Raw genomic sequence first — 19,842 nt, 5'->3', positions numbered from 1 at the left:
GTTTACTTTTGAGGATTATGTAAGTTTTAAAAATAAGTTGAATACCATAAATTTTCTTCTTCCCAATTTCATATTCATCAAATTAGATAATTAATGATTATCACTGTCTTTCAGCTGTGATGAGTGTTCTGCATGTCAGTGAAAGTTCTGGGCCTGTTACTTCTGAAATTCCTACAACCAACATCTTTGAAAATACATTCAAACAAGAAATAGCCTTAGATTTAAAGGAAGATTATGAAATAGAGGTTGATGCACCGAAAGAAAATGCTAATTTACCAGAAGAAAAACCATCAGTTTCTGACAGTTCTGACAGTGAATCTCAAGAAATTCATGTAAGAAAATGTTTCCCACATTTTGAACTATCTATATGAGGTCAGTTGGATCTGTCCATTTTTTCCATCTTAGTTTTGATAATTTATTATATACTATTAATGAGGGAGTGTGTTTCTGTTTTTATATATTGTATCTGTATACCTTTTGAGTAATATATACTGATCAGAAAAATTGAATCACCATTTTCTTATACCTTCAGTTTTATGAAAATTAAGAGGTTGTCAAATGACAAAATCGGCATCTGTGAAGAAGTTTGTTTCTTGGTACCCAATTAATATTTGAAGTTTTAGACATAATCTTAAACAGTGACTATATACAAGAGAAAATAATTCAGAATGATTTTAATTCAGAATGATTTTTATTCTACTAAAGTATTCAACCAGATATAGTTGAATTTGTTTATACTAAGAAGCTTTTGAGGGTTTTTGTTTGTTTGTTTGTTATGATTTTTAGGTTTTAGAATCCTATCAAGTCAATCTTTTTTCAGAGGGGCAGTAGTGACATCAGTTACATGCGGGCATAAAGCATTTCAAATGAAAGCTTTTTTATTTTATTTTTTTGTTCTATTAAAAACTAATGCATTTGTGATGTTTTAGCTCTTTTTAAAAATTTGTCAATTCACTTTTATGGTATCCTGAATAGCCAAATCCATGGCACTTAGCTATATTATACTAATTAACAAAAAGAGAGTATACCTGAACCCGCATTTCTTCAAGTTGAAATTGAAATGCTGATGAAATTGTGGTGATGGCATGAATGGGAGAGAAATTTTATTTCTAAGAATATTGCCATTCTATTCTAACAATGTTTGGGAAATGGGAAACTGGCTATGTTCTCAGTGATGGGTAATAATGTTCTACCTACTTGGTCAGGAGATCTCTATTGTTTCTACTTCCTCCTTTTTCTCCCCTTCCCTTACCAAAAGGTAAATGCAAGGACCATTCCTTCTTCCACCAAACCCCTAGAAGAGAGGTACTCAACTTGAAAGCCTTAGGAATTTCATGGTTTATGCAGTCCCAGCCAAAGGGAAGAGGATTGAGGCTAGCCCAAGGGAGCTTATGTAGGTGAACTCTTCTTCAACCTTATGGGAATCATTCTATTTAGAAAGTATGAATAGTTGTTAAGTCATATGGGGATTATTTGGAAATAATATTTTCTCTTTCCTCTGCTGAGACCTCACATAGTACTTTATATCCCTTATGTTCATATTATGTTAAAGTCTCTTGTATATGTATAACTACTAAACTAACAGCTCCATGAAGGCAGCGACCTTGTCTTATTTACTATTTGTATTTTTCCCAAAACCTAGTTTGTATGAGCTTAATTAAATGTTGATTAAATTAATGAAATGAAGTACTTTGTTTTCCCTAAGATTCTCTTCCTGTACTCTTTACCTTTTACCACCCCCTTCAGTAGAATAGTATTTTAAGTGCTCTTCATTCTCCTCATAACTATTATAAAACTTTAGAAACTGAAGCTATTTTTTCTAAAGGATACACTCTGTCCAGCTGCGGAAACAAAATTTTTCCTATTTAATTTTATTGACTAAAAAGTGCAAACTCCCATGATTTATGTGTTTTGTAGGTGTTTCTCTTATATATTTTATCTCATTATCTAGTTTGTGATTAAAAAGTTAGCGTGATTCCGAGACCCTTGTTAAGTCTTTGAAATGAGTTCATTTGTGGAAATGTTTCTTAACAGATTTTATATTTTAATATATTTTAGGTGATTGAACATGAAAAAGTTGAAACCATGACATCAGGAGAAGAGACTGGGACTCTTTCATTGAATGAGTTGTATCCTTCAAGAACTTTAAACCTTCAATATAACTTTGATACCATTGAACAACAGTTCACTTGTGGCTTACCTGATAATAAAGACTCTGCTGAGTGTGATATGGCTGAAGTGGATGGAGAGCTTTTTGTGGCTCAGAGCAACTTTACCTTGATATTGGAAGGTGAAGAAGGAGAAGTTGAAACAGGAGATTGTGTCACATCTGATGTGTCAGCTAATACAGCAGCTGAGAAAGAAAATGACAGTGATAAACATGGGCATGTTGAAGGTTTGGCATCTGTCAGGATAAATGATCAAGAGTCCCAAAATGATGTGGAGACATTACCCTATGTGCCAGAACCAATTAAAGTAGCTATTGCTGAAAATTTACTAGATGTCATTAAAGACACAAGGAGTAAAGAATTTGCTTCAGATGCAGTGGAACAAACTATCCTTGAAACCATGCCTTTAATAACTCAAAAGGTAATGCGTTCTACCAAAACAGAAAAGGAAACAAGTCTAGTAGAGTTAGATAGCCAAGGCATTGACATGATACCTTCCAGAACACGAACAAGAGGACAGAGCATCAAAAATCTTAAGTCCAGATCAATACCTGAGGAAAAATCTGCAGACATTCCAACACCTGAAATACTAGAACTTTCTGCTATAAAAAGAAGTACCAGAAAAACAAAAGAAAAATCTGAGATATCTGAAAGTGCCTTTGCTGAAATTGAAGCAGATTCTCAGAAAATATCCCAGGATTCTGTTACTCCTAGGAGAGGAAGGAAAAAAAATGTTAAACTGGATACATTAAAAATTGCTATTGAACAGGAATTACAAGACTCCACAACTTCCCGGAGAGAATTAAGGATGAAATCGTCTCAACTTTCTGAATCATCAAATGAGGAAACTCCCTATAGTAAAGAAGCTGCTGTTACAAGAAGAACTTTGAGAAGAACAAAAAAATCTGTAGAGGAGCCAGAAAGTAGTGAATTATTAAATGACGAGAAAGCTAAATTAGTAGTCAGTCCTGGCAGAAGTAGGAAGAAATTGAGAAGCATTGATTTGGAACTCTCTGAAAATGTTGGTCCTAATCAAGATGATGCATCTAATGAAGAGAAGCACCCTGTCCAACAGAGTGGGAGAAGCAGAAGGAGAATGAATAACACCTCATTATCTCCAGAGCGCTCTAAACTTGATTTATCTGAATTGACTTTTGAAACAGAGTTCAAGACACCAGCTACACCTAAGAAAAGGGGCAGACCAAAAAGAGTAAATCCATCAGAGGATAAAGATATTCAAGAAATTAGTACTGAGATGAAACAAACTCCTCTTACCCCAAGAAGATCTACAAGAATTACCTCAAGTAAAACTGGTAATAATAATCTAGGAAAATTACCTTTAGAAAATAATCCTTTATCACCAAATGAAGGACCGAATACACCACTGAGTTCTAAGAAAAAGTTGACAAAAGTGACTGAAAATCAAAGGAGAAAAAATAAACTTCCTTCAATATCAGAAGGAAGCACAGATGAAGAAATTATACTCAAAGACTCCAAAAGCAAAGAAATACTGCATGCTGATAATGGATTGACCAACTCATCTCGTAATACAAGGACTAGATCCAGCAAGACAATTATTTTTCCTAACTTTTCTGACCCCCAAACTGAGTCTTTTTTATTTTCTTCACCTGTTTCAAAAGTTACACGGAAGACAAGAGGTACACATTTTTTTTTGATATCAGACCAAAATAAATTCCATTCAGAGTCTAAAGCTGAAAATAAGCCTTCATGCATGGGATTGTTTTAAGACTTAACTATATGAAAACAAAAATTTATTATTTAAGAATGATTATACTTTTTTTTAAATTGGTTTCATTTAGTTTTAGTACTTGTGGTTTATTTCTCTACTGATTGAAAGTTACTTTTTTCAAATCACTGGATTTTTATCTATTGTGTTCTCAAATGATTTATGCTAGGTACTTTTTCTGTACATTTCTTCACTAAGGACTTTAAATATATTTTTAATTGTCCCTACCCTTCCTCCCCTCCTCCCTTTACTTTTTTGGCTGTTCATAAGCCAAAACTGGTTTTGTTTTTTGTTTTTTGTTTTTTTGTTGTTTGTTTTTTTTTTTTTTTAACTCGACAAATAGTTTTGTGTATATATTTCCAAGGTGTTATTAATTTTTTTACTAATTATATTATTTCATGCCTTACCCAGCATATTTTCTATCTTGATTAATTTCTATGGCCCTAGTCTCACCTTTCTTTTTTTCCCCATTCTCTCTTATCTCTTAAAGTGAGTTATTGAGCTTTGTTCATTACTTCCTTTATATCCCTAATTAAGTTATATAATTAGTTTTTCCTCAAAAACACTAGTCTCAAAACTCCTGAGAACTACTTTCAACCTCTCCAATGACAGTACTCCTCCAAAAATGTTCTTTTCTAGGCTTAGAAAAATTTTGCTTTTTTATATCCCCTAACTTAAAATTTTGAGAGGTAGTTGTACCACTGTTTTTCCTTCCCAAAATAATAGTCTTGTTGGGTTTTTGATCAAGTAGTATCTGGAAGTTGATTTTTCTAACATTGCCAATCCTATTAAGGATACTTAATATTTTAAAGTAGACAGTCACCTTTTGTATGTTATAATTTAAATGACATAAATTTACTATCCAAACTGAGGTTATGATAATAAATACTTTAGCTAGTAAATTTAGTAATACCTTAGCTAGTAGTAAATTGGATTTAAAATGTAATAGTGAAAAAACATATACATGATTAGTGAGTTAAAGGACATTACTCAGACCCTAGTCTTAACTCCTAAAGTTTAAAGAAACTATCTTAAGCTCTATGATACACATACTATATAAGACATATATGGTGTTTATATTTGTATAGAAAAAAAATTTTCCCATTAAATTGTTTGCTACGTTGTATATCAGATAGGAGAGTCAAAAAAAAGTTTCAAGCAGATTGTTTAAATTCTGTGGCCCCCATATACATACTATGTAAGTTCTCTTTTGAATGTCAGTTATGTTCCATACTGGATGTAGAAGAGAGCTTTTAGGGTAATTAGCTAAATTTGTTCTTGCTAAAGTATGATGGAAAGTACAGTTGCTTCCACTTAGGAAATGTTTAAAGAAAAAATGTCCAATGTTTTTTATGTGCATTTTGATTTACCAAAGTAATGTTTATGATGAAATTTAGTTTATTTCCTTATTCTGAGTCAGTAAATTAAATTCAGATACTTTATCCAATGGCTAATGAGTTTTTATTTAAGGCAAAACCAGGTTTTTGGTGCAAAAAGACAACAAATGTTGAAGATATCTGTTAAATTTGGCACAGGCGCAAAGCTCATTTATATTGAGAGGAAAAAGTAACAGTTGATGTTTTTATAGGGCAATGTCATCTTTATGTGATTTCTAAAATACATCCTTTGAGTAAACTTGAAATAATAAGAGAAGGGAGTTGTTAAAGAGAACCATAGAAGTAAATCTTAGAGTTTATGTAAAATCAGAAATAAGTGCTTTATGTAAAATAGTTTTATTTATTTGCATTCTTTAAAACACAGATTTTGTACTATAAAAGCCTCTGTTGTTTCATACTAGTTTTGTCGGTTTTAATAAATGTCCAGTTTTTATTGTCATGAGTACTAGATTAGTAAAAGAAAGAAAATTTGGCCTTCTAAGACCTGAGTTGTCATTTTACTATTTGTGGTGGATGTTTGTTTTGTTTTGTTTTTGAACCTGAGTGTTTTTAAAAGCAAAATACATGGGGGTGGTGTCAAAACTCACCTCAGGGTATACACAATGATCACGATGTATATTTAAGGATTTTCTTTCACAGGTATATAAATGAACATCCTTCTGAATATACTTGTATTAATCTCGGAGATCTCTTTCATGAATAGAAGGGAAAAGACAACAAGTCAGATTCTTCAATAACAATGTCTGTATATAGGTACAAAAGAGATCTGGTTCTCAGTTATTCCATTTTGATTTCTCCATGATAAGCCTTGATTTTAGCTTCTTTGAGACACATTCATATCTTTTGCTTACTTAGCCCCTTTGTTGACATCATCATCATTTCTGCTTATCTTTATATATTATAGTGTAAAGTCCAAAGTGAGCTACAAAGGTTTTAAACTTTTAACTTTATGTCACAACATTGATCTAGTTTTATTCCTATAAAGGCATAAATCAGATAATATACATGGATGAATAATATATTAATACTATTGATTAGGGAGTAGAGAAGAGTAAAATAACAGAATAGAACATTAAACAGCTTTCTAGCTGTCTAAAACATTATAAACTCTTACTCAATTAGGGTTAAGTCAAATGGAAATGACTTTAGGAAAGAAATCTATAGATTTGGAAATAGGGTCCTTGGAAATCCTTTGGTCCAACTCTTCTTTTTACAGATAAGGTGACTGAGGCCCAGAAAGTTCAGGGGATTTGTCTCAGATCATGGAGGTAATAATTAGTAATATAGATCAAGTTTTTAAACCCAGGTTCTCTGGCTCCATGTACAGTGAGTGTTCTTTCCACCGTATCACACTGCCTCCTGGAATTATTTTCACTGCTGCACTCTTCTGTCCAACACAGCTTTTATGACAATGATTTAAAATGTAATACACTTTTGGATAAATGCTAGCTTCAGGTATAGATGGAGGTGCTTGCAACTTTATAACATCATTTGCTCTAAACTTTTTTTTTTCTATTCATAGTTTTTTGCACTTAAATTTAACTGTGTACTTATGATTTTTTTTTTAAGCTCAAAAAATAGAAACCACTGTACAGTTGAAAGGCCTAGTTTCAGATTTGTCCTCTCAGTTTGTCTTCTCACCCCCGACTTTGAGGACCACACGAAAACAGGCATCTGAACTTTCACGGATTGTAAAAGAACTGGTAAGAATTATATTGTTGCTGATTTTCATCCTTCAAAATACATTTTTTCCCCTTTGAGGCATGTCCCCAATGGCAATTTTAAGTGGCAATCACATGTGTATTGAAAACACAAAGCTGCCTCACTTTTTATTTGAAAATTTTGTCCTTTGTGCCAAATAATCCAGGCAATTACTAACAGCTGAGAATGTAATGATATTAAAAATAATTGTCATTTAGTTTTTCTTGTTAATTTTCATAATGTGATAAATGTACTTACAGTGGTTTAAGCTCACTTTTTAATTTTTTAATTCAAAGGAATTACCAGTTGAAAGTGACCCCAAATCAGTAGAAACCACGGAAAAGCAAAAAGTAAAACGAATCAGGACAACAAAAACAAAAGCAAGCAAGTATGGAAAAATTTTCAGCAATCTAACACCCTCTTTTCATTAAAATTAGACTATAGTAAGAACTGAAACTTTCTAATTAATTCTGGGTATCTGTATGAGAATTTTTTGTTGACAAAACCTAATGTCAATTCCTGAAAGCCATCTTCTATCATGTCATAATTATTTACAGAATGTAAAATAACAGCTCTATGCTTATTCTGCTATTTATTTGAACTAGCAACTCTTTCATTTTTCTTTGAATCCCAAGAATATAGCAGTGCCTGGTACAAAGTAGGTGTTTATTTCAAGGGGCATAATAATATTAGTATTATGATTATATGGCATTATTGTATTAGCATATTCTTAGTAGTACAAGGGGTAACGAGTAAGCTGTTATATATATCATCATGGCCACAAAATGCCTATTTTCTCATTAAAAAATTCCCGTTGATATATCATATTCAGAGATTTTCCACTGTTCTAATTTTCCTACTAGACACTATCATTTTCGTTAACTCTTAAAATTTTAGTTCCACAGAGCAAAACACTCCAGATTCTGTATAATGTGAGAAAAATAGAGCAGTACTTATGTTGGACAGTACATGTAGTACATAATTTAAAACTTTGGTTTATTTGATAAGTATACCACTAACTCACACTGAATTTTTAGCCTGATTTTCTTTTTTACATGAACCATTATTGAGTCATGTCTCTTTTATTCTGTATGTATACAACTGAACTTAATAATTTTAAGTATAAGACTTTTACAAAATGAACCTTTGAAATTAAACAAATAGAATAGCAGGTTTTTGAGCATTTGGATGGGCCTCAAATGCTGGTCAAGCACTTGATTTCTAAATGGAATAAAAAGAAAGAAATGTCCCTTCAAGGCTCCAGTGGCTTCAAATGTCAAAGAAGGACAAAAAGAACCAGTAATTTTTAAAAATTAGCTAGGAGAAATGAGGGAGAGGAACATAAAGTTTTATTAGTTATTAATAATTAACAATTTCATTAAGAGTTCATTAGGATACAAAAATGAAAGAAGGGATGAGGATAATGAGATTCTTAAAAAACACAACTATTTTCTGAATTATACAAAGGACAGTTGGAAACATACATTATGTTGTATACAAGTACTTTAAACACATTAAGAAAATGGGCAGGTACAGGAAGAGACAATTTAATAGGGTAGATCCAGGGAAGAAATAGTCATAAAGCACACATTTTGGTATTGAATCAAAAAGGGAAAATTAAAAAAAGAGGTAGTTGAAGAACTGAAGATCAGGGCCTGGAGTAGGTAATTAAAGGTTGGGGAGAGCAATAGAAACAGACCTATTCTGTTCTAGATAACAAATGTAAATTGGCTTTGTTCTCTTAGGAGAATATGTTGGAGGGAAGTACACATTAATTGTAAATAGAATTTGATCTATAAAATTTAAGGGCAATAGAATGAAATAGATTCAGAGTTAAAAGGAAGGGCCTACAACACAATACATGAATTATAAATAGAGTAAATGGTGGGAGGGAGTTGTAGATATATACATTTTTGTTTTGTTTTTCAATAATTTTTCATTTCTCTTTGCTAACTCAGGAAGTACTGCTGTGATTTTCGCTTTTTGTTTTTTTTTTACTTCTTTGGGGGTATACATCTAGTAGTATAGTTGCTGCATTAAAAGAACAACAGACTGAATGTATACACAAATCCACTAATTATTTGCTCATAATTTGCTGTACCATAGTCTATCAGTCTTGACTGTCTTCAGTTTTAGTCATTTTTTTATAATTTGATGGGATGTGAAATGAAATGAAACCTTGAAAATTGTCTTAATTTACATTTCTCTTATTAGTGACTTGGCATGTTTATAAAAGTTATGGGTAATTTGCAAATTCCTTGTCTGTCTTCCTTTTTACTTCCTTGTCCATGCTTTCATCATATTCTGTTTCTTTAGTATACTACTTGTCTTTGAAATGGTAGGGGGAACCATCATCAGGCTTCTGGAGTAATTATTGGTCATTACATTGATCAGAGTTGAATTCTAAATTTCAGAGTTTCCATTTATAATTAATATTGTAGTTATAAAACTTGTTTTTCTTATTCTGCTAACTCTGCTCTGCATTAATTCATTCAAAGTTCTATGCAACTCTTGTGTAAAGATCGGTGGCCATAAAGTATTCTTTTTGACTCTGTTTGCATATTCATCCATGAATTATGTAGACTCTACTTCATAGTACTGGGTTTTAAAGCAAGTATTTTTCTTCTTCTATTAAGCCTTCTTTAATAACTTTTAGCAGGATTCTAGGAATTGCCACAATCTAACCAGTATTTGTGCTGTTTTTGATCCATGTATGAGAACTTATCGGTAATCTTAAAATACTAGTCAAAAGCTTTCATTTTTAAATTTATGCCATCAGCAAAGCGAATTGTTAGATTTTCACTTTTTTCCCCAAGAAACACAATCTTCAGTTGGAAAATGTCCTAAAGTTCTGGTTTCTTTTAGGTTTGTTCAAGCAGTGTCTTTTTCCATATGTATAATGACTGAATTTTTAAAGCCATTTCAGTAGGCTGTTGAGAAATAAATATCTAGCATTTATAGTCACACTTGAAGATTTGTAAAGTACTTTATATCCTGTCTCATTTGATCCTCACTATGCTGGGGGTGGGGGATGCTATTATGATAGCGATTTTGCAAATGAGGAAACAGGCATAAAGTAGTTAAATGACTAACCTAGGATCACACAGCTAGTAAATATCTGATACAGAAATTGGACCTCAGGTCTTACTGACTCCTAGTATAGTACTGTTCACTTTGTTGCCCATCTAACCTTCTTGTCATATCCCTGAACCATGCTTCAGTAATACACAACTTGCCATCTGGTCATATCAAATCTCCATATTGATACCTTTGGAACCAGGTTTTCCCTTCGGCCTTGGTGCCATTTTCTAAGATGTTTACTTTGCTGTGATCATATTTCTAATACATAAATCTATGTATCTATGGGAAATATTCAGAAGGTATGTAGATATTTATAAATGAAATTTTGCTCATCAGACATTTGTTAGGCCTATTCTAAGAAACACCCTTCAGCTCTGGGTTCAAAACAAGTACTGCTAATTGCTTGCAGATTGCAAAATCAGAAAATCTTTGCATATATGATAGTATTAACTAATAAAAATAAAGGAAACAAAATGTATATTCAGTAATGATCACCATGCAAAAAATCCAAAAAAAATTTTAAGTTTTCCCCTTAATATATTTTTCTCCTTTTCCTTTTCACAGAACCACAGAAAAAGAAGGTTCTTGGTCGCCTCCTCCTGTGGAAATTAAGCTGATTTCTCCCTTGTCAACCCCAGTTGAAGCACCCAAAAGTAAACCAAGAAGGACTACAGAAACAACGGAAAAAACTCATGGAAGGAACAGAAGGAAACTGTCTTCCTTTCCAAAGCAAGTTTTACGCAGGAAGATGCTTTAATTTTTTTTTTTTTCAAGTTTTTAATGTATACCCCCAGTTTGTAAAGTCATCAGAATTGTGTGGATTCTTAAAAATCATCTAATTTGGAAAAAAATAATTTATATAAATTATTGTAAATTTTCATAAATAAATGGTCTTCAATAAGTAAAGTAACTCCATATGGAGTGTGATTCCTTCAGTCACATACAGTTTTTTCTATTTTATATTAAGACTTCATACATTTATATAATATGTAAATACAGCTTATTATTGGAATGTTAAATAAACTGTATACTTCACAATATGTTGTCAAATTTTTAACAAATTTTTGTGTATTTCTGTTACGGTTTTATGGGCTAATAGTATTTGCTCTGAAAATAATTCTTTGATTCGTGAACTTAGATGAGGATGATTTGAACTATTGGTTTAGTTTAGGGGTAAGTTGATTTTCTGACTCACTAAGGATGAAACTGAGGCCATTGTATTAAGCAGTAAGGTCATTAGTAAATTATTTATACACCTTTTGATTTTAAAGTATGAATAGTGTTGAAGGGGGAAGGGAGTGCCTTTTATTATCTAACATACTCAATTCCCTAAGTAATAATATACTTGGCAAATATAGTGGCATGTCTAGTTCATCATACTTTAAATATGGCATTTTCAAATGCTTTAACATTTACAATCTATTTATCCTTACTGAATTAGCTAGTTCACTGATAGCATTTCCCACAAGAACACAAAGGAGGGGGGAGTGGCAGAGATTTGAAATAATTTTTCCCCACTTTACAATTACAATTCATTGAACACTATATTTTATTCCTAGCATTATGCTAAGTATTTTGAGGAATATAAATGTTTCATTGTCCCTATGTTCTGCTTATATTTTCTGTGTTCTTGTGGAGCTGCAGAGGCATAGGATTTTTTAGCCCTTTATTCAGGAGAAGTAGAATAGTGCTGATAAATATGATAGAAGGTGCTAGAAAATGTTGATTTGATTAACCGAGAGAGTACAGGTGCTTTTTAAGTGCTTTTTTAAAATCCTATCTGGAATGTATCTGAATAAAGTTTTAATTGGTGGTGGCCCAAAGTTCATGAATAAACTAGGGTTATAGAAGATTGCCTAAAAATAATTTATAGCAGGTAATTGATAGTTATCTACATTAAAAATTAATCATGTAGAAAGTTGGCAGGCATTTTAGTACCAGGTTGGGTTAGTGTAAATTAGGAGTGCTTTTCCTAATTACTTTTCTCCTAAATAACATAAAAAGAAAGAAAATATAATGGAAGCGCCAAGCATGGACAGTGTAAAAGTTGCAGGTTGAGTTCGGCCTTCCAATCAGGTAAGTACTTTGTGCCAACCAAAAATTTCATACTGATTTTGACTTGATAGCAGGAATCTGCTTTCTCTTTAAACTTCTTTAAAATTTAAACTTCTCTTTAAACTATTCAAATGGTCTAGACCTGTTTAAACACATTCTGAGTAGTTTATTCCAGGAAGCATCAATTAGACTTAATGGTAGGTAAACTTCATTAAAAATTAGGTTCCTTATTCTTGGAAGTCTTCAAGCAGAGGCTGAATGACCATTTTTCAGGTATCCATATTGGGGGCAGGGATTTACTTTCAGATATAGTTTGAATCAGATATGACAGCTTGGGATACTCTCCAATTTTGTGATTCTATTAAATATATTTCACTAGAAAAAGTAACATACCAAGAAAGGATTTATGTCAGTCATGATAACTTTTTTGAATGTTAAGAAAATATTTCAAGATATCCTTTCCCATATGCTAAAAGTAGGATTTATGGAATAAAATTGTGGAGTGAAAATTTTTCTTTCCGTACTTTTTTTCAGTCCAGAAATGGATTATACACATCTAAAATAACCAACTTGAACTTTTGTTCTTTTAACAAATAGCAAAAGTTGAACATACTTTCCAAAAATTTTAAAAGACTATTCTTAGAAAATAATGTTTTGACATGAGAATTTGCCAAATTTTCAATCTAGCTGGAACACTTGTTTTTGTAAGTACATTAAAAATCAAAATTGTTACAGCTTTTTTTGTATAAAACTACACTTTGTTTTATTAATACCAGTTTTCTCAGTAATCATATGATACCTTATCACTTTGACCTATTGTAAAGGACCTTTGAACTGATTATGAGAAATAACGAATGTCACTTTTCAAAGTCAAAAATAGTATAATTTCACACCATTCAGTTTATGTTGTTCTTTTATGTTGTTGCATTCATATTAGACTTTTTTTTTTTTAACGTGTTGGTTAGTGGTTTTTGTGTTTTTGTTTTTGTTTTAATCTCTGCTTCCCTCCCACTCCTTTGTCATAAGGGATAAACATCCCTCTGAGATATGTAACAACATTCAAAGAAACAATCTAGAAAAATGAAAAAGCTTAAAACTGGAACAGTATTTCTAAACAATTAAACCAAGAAGTTACCTAGTACTAAATTTCTCTGACCATTCTGGATCATCTTTAAAAGAACTGGATTTAGAATTAAGAAGACTTGCTTTTGGTGCCTTAATTAAGCAAGTAATGTCTAACTTTGATTAAGGTTCATCAGCCTTTTTCTTCATTGCTTTGGGTTGTGAAAATCAAATGTTAAGATGGTGACAAGTCATGTTTATGTAACAATAAAAGGTGGAGAGCATTTTATCACGTTTGATCCTCGGCAAGCCTGTGGACAATTGTACTATTGTACAAATTTTGTAGATAAAGGAAACGGGCACAAGGTCAAGCAGTTGGTGAGTGAGTGGGACATCACTTAAACCAAGTTCTTTCTTGACTCCTGAGTTCAATAAACTGCCCACTGCCATGTTAAGTGCTTTGAAATTCTGTTTGTGAATTGTTGATTATTATGCAGGTAAATCTGAGTGAGGAACCTTCCTCTACTAGTGCATTTTCACAGCTTGTATAGAATTGCCTACAGCATTGAGAGGCTGTGATTGTTCAGTCACACAGATAGTATGTGTGGCAGACAGTACTTGGAAAGTAGTTTGTCTTTATTTAAGTTGGCTGTATACCATTCCACCTCATTTACAGATTTTTAAATGGTTTAATTAGTTATAACAATATCAGTAAACATTTAAATACCTGCTATGTTCCAGACACTGCTGTATAAGGATATAAAAAGAGGTGGAAGATAATCCCTGTTTTAAATATTTTAAGAATCTAAATCGCAGATTGATGATTATCATCTTTGATTTTGCTAATTGAAGATTAATTTTGCCCTTCCACACCCAAAAAAGTAGTATTGAAAAGTTCTTGTCATTAAAGGTAATCTTCGGACTACAATAAATCTTATTTAAATGGAGTGGATGTTAAATATTAAAACATTTAGTATTTTGCTACCTCAATATCTGACTCCAACCCCTTCTCCATTTTTTAATGGGTATGAAAAGGAAGTTTGGGAGAAAGTTGGCTTGATTATATTGGTTAGATGAGGCTAACTACACAAGTTTTTGCCCTTACCATTACTTTGTACATATTGATTCTCTTGATCAAAAGAGTAGGGAGAAGTCTGAGAAGTAGTGGCCTGGGCCCGAGATGTGACAGTGAAAGCTCATTAACTAGAGCCCAAAGTTACAGGGGTGAGTCAATGGAATAAATTACAATCTCTGAGTTTCATTTTCCTCATGTAAAATAGGGACAATTCATATATAATCTATGCAATGTTAAAACCCTTTTCAAATCTTGGAAATATTATATAACTTAACAATATCTGGTTTTGATCTTATTTAACATTTTTAATAAATGTCTATAATTAACAAACACCCAGAATGATTTAAGAAGCAGTCAGGTACAAGTAGTATTTAGATGAGAGATTACCTAAGGATATATGGTGATCATTGGCTTCAGGAGGTGGTACGTTACAGCTGTCTGATTGTAATGTGAAAGAGGGAATGATGCATGTCTTCCCTATCCTCGGGGAAAAATTAAAAAGAAGTTGATGGAAGTGGCAGAGGGGCAAATTTAGACGAATTAGGAATTTAAGGGAAAAAAAGGTGTCCAAAGTTTAAAAAAAAAGTCTATAAAGGTGTTAAATTCTTAGGAAAGCTTGAGATTTTTTTGCTTATGCTAAATGACTGTTTGTCAAAGATTCTAATTGGCATTCCTTTAGGGTGCAAGAATGAAAATGGAGTCATTCTAACTAACTTGTGCTTTTCTAGCTGGAGTAAACATAAAAGTATGCTTATCAAGCTTACAGATTACAAAAAACTAAGTGGAAAATAGCTAACCCAGTGGATGACGAGCCATGATCCAAAAAAGATCTCGACACAGCAAGCATAAAATCTAATACTAATTGAGTAGTAGGGATTCAAAAAAGTTCAAAATGAGTGTAAGTGGTTTATCATTTTTCTATAAATGGTTTTAGTGGACTAAAAGCTTAATGCCAATAATTTGATGTGGTAGCTAGTAAATCTAATGTGATTTGGGACTGATAGACAGGATAGAAAACCCTCTATTTTGGTCAGATAATTGGAATATGTTCTTTCTGAATGCCACATTAAAGGGTGACTTTGGTAAATTTGAGTATTTAGGAAAGAATGACAAGGATGAAGAACCTGAGATTTATGCTATGTGAGGATAGGTTGAAAGAATTAGGGATGTTTAGCCCAAATAAGAAATCATGGGGGATTGGGAGAGAGCAATGTGATGGCTATATATATATGTTCAAGTGTGAAGGCAGTCATATAGAAGAAAGATAATGTTCATGCCAAACTAAACTTGGGTAGAAAGAGCAATAAGACATTTTAAAGTTAAAACAAACAAGAAAATAAATGGAGCTATTCAAATGGTTTTAGGAAATGTTTTCCTTTTACTAGGGTCCTTCAAAGAAAATCTGACTCAAAGAAAATCTTGATCCAGTTGAACTGAATTTTCTTGAGATCCCTTCCAATTCTAAAATTCTGTGATTTTTGTTCTTAAATTGCAATAGAAGACTAAAGATGCTGCCTCAACCCTAATTTGTGTGGGTGGTAGAAACAGATGCTATCTGGATCACTTATGTTAAGAATTCATAAAGCAAAACAAAACCTTTCTAAGACAGTGTAATGGGAAAGAAGAATGCATCTTCAGAAACAGAAGCTTAAATGTTTAAATGACTACAACTTAAAATGATTTCAGGCTTATTGCATTAAAAGCTACAAGTAAATATAAATTAGATAAAGGCTATAAGTAATTATTCTAAGATTGTTTTTGATTTGCTTTTAGCGAGAGAAGAATGCAAGAAGCAGATGTGTGATTTCAATACAATCTGGGACCACCACTATTATACATGATCCCAAGAACCCAGAACATATAAAAGCCTTTACTTTTGATTTGGCATATTGGTCTCACAGTGGTTTTCAAAGGGACAAAAATGGTGTACTTATTTCAACTGGTTCTAACAATGAATTTGCAGGCCAGGAAAATTGTCTTAAAGTGAAATTTTACTTGTATTTTAATCTACAAAATTGATATTACATATTACATATAACATTTTGCTGATATGTTTTGGAAATTGTACATAATTATGTATGTTGTATATGTATACATTTTATATAATATATGGTAAAACTATTTTCTGCATCCAAATAAATGATGCCTTTCAAAGTAATTACTTTGAAAGTATAAATCTTTGTCTCAGTGGTATTGCCATGATTCTTCATGTTTTTGGAACTCTTGTAGTCACATCAACAATTACTTGTAGAAAGCACTAATCCAGGCACTGGTAAAGATAAAAACAATTAAGACTCCCTTCCCTCATGGACCTTTTGGGAATATATATATTTTAAAATTTCAACAATCATAGCAAACCTTCATTTGAGACTTGATTTGAATTTTCAAAATACACAAAATTCACTCCTTGTTCAGTATGGTGAAAAACATCAAACAGGATAATAACCATTTGTGGGTGGTTATTGTTTTTAAAGAAAAAGGAATGGCTAGAAAGTAAAGAAACTTGTTTCCACATACAGCTCCTATATTGATTCCAAAAACAATTTCAAAAGAGAGATGTTGAATTAAGTGAATCTCATTACTTCTCTATTTCATTTCTCTCCTTTCCCCAAGCAGAATGTAAACTTTGGGGAAAGGGATATTTTTTTAAAAACTGTATATTACACTTAATATCCCTTACTCCAAGTCCATTTCCAGATTATTCAAACTTTTGTTTCTATCAGCCATCCTGGTTGGAAGTTGGAGTATACAGCTAGTATAGAATATTTTGGAAGATATTTGACAATATACTTAGATCTGAGTTCTGTGTCCCACCAATTAGGAAGCAGCCAAAGCAGAAAGCCTTCTAGGCTTCTTCCACAGATACCATTCCTTAAGAAATTGCTTAACCAGAAGCCTTTTAAAGGGGGTGAGGAGGGAGATGAGGAAGGAGAAGAAATCTGTGCTTTGTAAGTACATCTTAGAAAGCAGATTCTCCATGTCCCCTAAAGAATTAGGTAAGCATGGAATTCTCTGCTGCTATGAATGCTTTGCCCTTTTCTTGAAAAAGATCTTTTCTGACTTTAGTGTATTTTTGCAGGTTTTTTTTCTTAATGTTGGTAAGTTTTTTGCTTCATACACTTTGGGCTTCATATTAATTCCTAGCAAAAATATTTTTCTTTCTTCATCATGGTGACTAGCCAGTTTGCCTCATTCTCTTTCCTAATCTAGGTGTTTGTATTCCAGAATCACAGAGCCTGCTGTTACCTTAGATCTTTTACCTTTTGTTATTATCTACTTGCTCTGAATCATCCTCATCTTGTATTCTCCATCATACTCCTAGCTCATCCTTGTTTCTTATGTTCATAAATATATTCCTTGTGTAACAATCTTAGAGAGTTAGGAATTTGGTAAAGTGTAGACATTTAGATAATTGATCAAAGGAAATGCAGAAAAATCAGAGATAAAGCATTTATTAAGATTTTATGTATCTATTCACTGTGTCATATGTTAGGAATACAAAAACAAACCAAAAAAAGTCTCTTTGAAGGAGCTTTACATTCTAATGAGAGATCAGAGAGCACATTAAAGGAAATTGGAAGGGAAAGGTGGCAAAATTGTCGGTGGCAAAGTAAAAGAAATTTCTAGTGTCATAAGTCGAACCAGAAGAGAAGTGGGCATGGATGGCCAAGGAGTCTCATGAAATCGTGATTCAATGCAGAAACTTACTGCTCAGGAAAATCAACTTGTTTTTCTGAGGTGGTAAGTCTGTTAAAGTGCTTAAGTGAGGTGCTTGGAAGGTTAAGTATAAGCACCCCTAAGTCCGTTTAAAAGTAAGGGAAAGATGCCTATGCAGTATAGAGAAAGGGGAAAATTTTGCCATGACTTCAATTATGTATTGTTTGTATTTCTGCCACACCTAAGTAATTACTATATTATATTCATAAGTTGATAAAAAAAAAAGTTGAAGGGACCCTTTCACAGATTAACAGGTTATCAGTTAACAGGAACAATGAAATTTAAAAAAAAACTTGGGAGGGGGGAGATATTTGAAGTGGGAGAAACTTTTCTCAGTAAGTTGGAAATTGGAGTAATGTATCACAGAGGAGGAGATAAGGACAACAGTCGAGAGAGAAGAGAAAATATGGAAGGAAGGGAAAAAATTAATTTTGAAACTTTTCATAAAGAAGAGGAAACTAGATGTTCTGAGGAGGAAACAGCTGGGTATCCTCCAAATGAAAACCTAAATCCACAAACGCTCTTATCTAATAAGGGTGTAAAAGAAGAGGGGGAAAAAGATTAAATACTGATGATTCCCTAGACAGAAGTACTGAGGCAGTGCTTCTGGTTATTCAAATGGGCACAAATGGTATTTCCAGAAGAAATCCATGAAGTGTTACCAAAGCTACAAATTTTAGACAATAAACTGAAGACAAGAGTGGCATTGGTTGTTTTCTTCACTACCATCATTTGGAAAGGGATGCATAAAACTTACCAATCAAATTAGATTCTTTAAAGATAGAGTAAGTAAGGTGGATAAAATAAAGATAGATGAATAGAGCACCAGCCCTGAAGTCAGGAGGGCCTGAGTTCCAATCTGACCTCAGACACTTAAACACTTCCTAGCTTGTGATCCTGGACAAGTCACAACTCCAATTACCTCAGCAAAAAAAAACAAAGAGAAAAGATAGGTGCAAACATAAGTAAGGGAATGAAGGAATGGAGTATGAAAGCAAGTCTTATGAAGATATCAGAAATGTCACATGAGAAAAAGATATCCCTTTTTCCTCCTATCTTGGAGGAAAGAAGGATCAAAGAAGAGAAAAGACCATTTCTTAGGGGGAAAAATGATTTTGGTGATATGTAAAAACAAGTCAATAAGCTTAATTCTCACCTGTTTTCTCTGCCAAGGAGAATTACTTTGAACGGAGGTGATATGCAAAATAAGTATGGAAAATTGTCAAAGAAGCATCCAAATTTACTTGATGAATTCAGTGCACCAGAAACAAAGAAAGCACATCTTTGTGAATGGAAAGAACCAGCGGGTGTAATTTCTGCTCTGCTTTCAATATTTGAAAAATAATAGAAATCAGGAGAGGCATAGTTCAGGACTAAAGAAGGACCAAAAAAATTCTTAATAGAATAGGTCCTGCAAACTCTAAACCAGCCAGTTTGACTAGAACTGGTTCTAGAAAAGGTCACTTTTTAAAAATGGTTAATGACTAGAAAAGGATGCTGTGATAAAAAGAGCCATCATGACCGCATCAAGAAAAGGTGGTCATGCCAAACTAACCTTTCCCCTTTATTGATATGGTTACCAAGTTCAAAGAAGTGTTGTAGGTATACAACCTTGTCAGTCTTTTTATACCTTATACTGCCGTCACCAGCCCAACCATATTCTGTGATACAGTGGCACTGGCCTTTATGCTCTTCCTCATCTCTCAACTTCAGGCATTTTCACTGGCTGTTGCCTATACCAGGAATTCTCTCTTTCTTCATTTCTACCTCCTGACTCCTTTGGCTTCCATCAAATTCCAGTTAAAATCTCACCTTCTACTGAAAGCCTTCTTGTGAAGT

General features: G+C 32.8%; 2 protein-coding genes across 10 annotated transcripts in view; both read left to right on the top strand.

Moving 5' to 3' along the window:
* Positions 1 to 11,134, top strand: part of AHCTF1 (AT-hook containing transcription factor 1) — a 104,535-nt gene extending 93,401 nt beyond the window's left edge. For all 9 annotated transcript variants that reach the window (XM_031967000.1, XM_031967003.1, XM_031966995.1 and 6 more), the window contains 5 exons: positions 115 to 332; positions 2,059 to 3,826; positions 6,882 to 7,015; positions 7,310 to 7,401; positions 10,659 to 11,134. In XM_031967000.1, coding sequence (XP_031822860.1) covers positions 115 to 332; positions 2,059 to 3,826; positions 6,882 to 7,015; positions 7,310 to 7,401; positions 10,659 to 10,851 — 2,405 coding nt within the window. In that variant the 3' untranslated portion in view covers positions 10,852 to 11,134. The remainder of the gene's footprint in view (positions 1 to 114; positions 333 to 2,058; positions 3,827 to 6,881; positions 7,016 to 7,309; positions 7,402 to 10,658) is intronic.
* A 2,317-nt stretch (positions 11,135 to 13,451) lies between these two features.
* The window catches only part of LOC100929745 (kinesin-like protein KIF28P), a 36,256-nt gene continuing 29,865 nt past the window's right edge, over positions 13,452 to 19,842 (top strand). Inside the window, exons 1-2 of the mRNA XM_031968696.1 lie at positions 13,452 to 13,589; positions 16,060 to 16,297. Coding sequence (XP_031824556.1) covers positions 13,452 to 13,589; positions 16,060 to 16,297 — 376 coding nt within the window. The remainder of the gene's footprint in view (positions 13,590 to 16,059; positions 16,298 to 19,842) is intronic.

This window comes from Sarcophilus harrisii, chromosome 4, assembly GCF_902635505.1.
Source record: "Sarcophilus harrisii chromosome 4, mSarHar1.11, whole genome shotgun sequence".
Lineage (NCBI taxonomy): Eukaryota > Metazoa > Chordata > Mammalia > Dasyuromorphia > Dasyuridae > Sarcophilus > Sarcophilus harrisii.
This window is presented reverse-complemented; position numbering and strand designations above follow the sequence as displayed.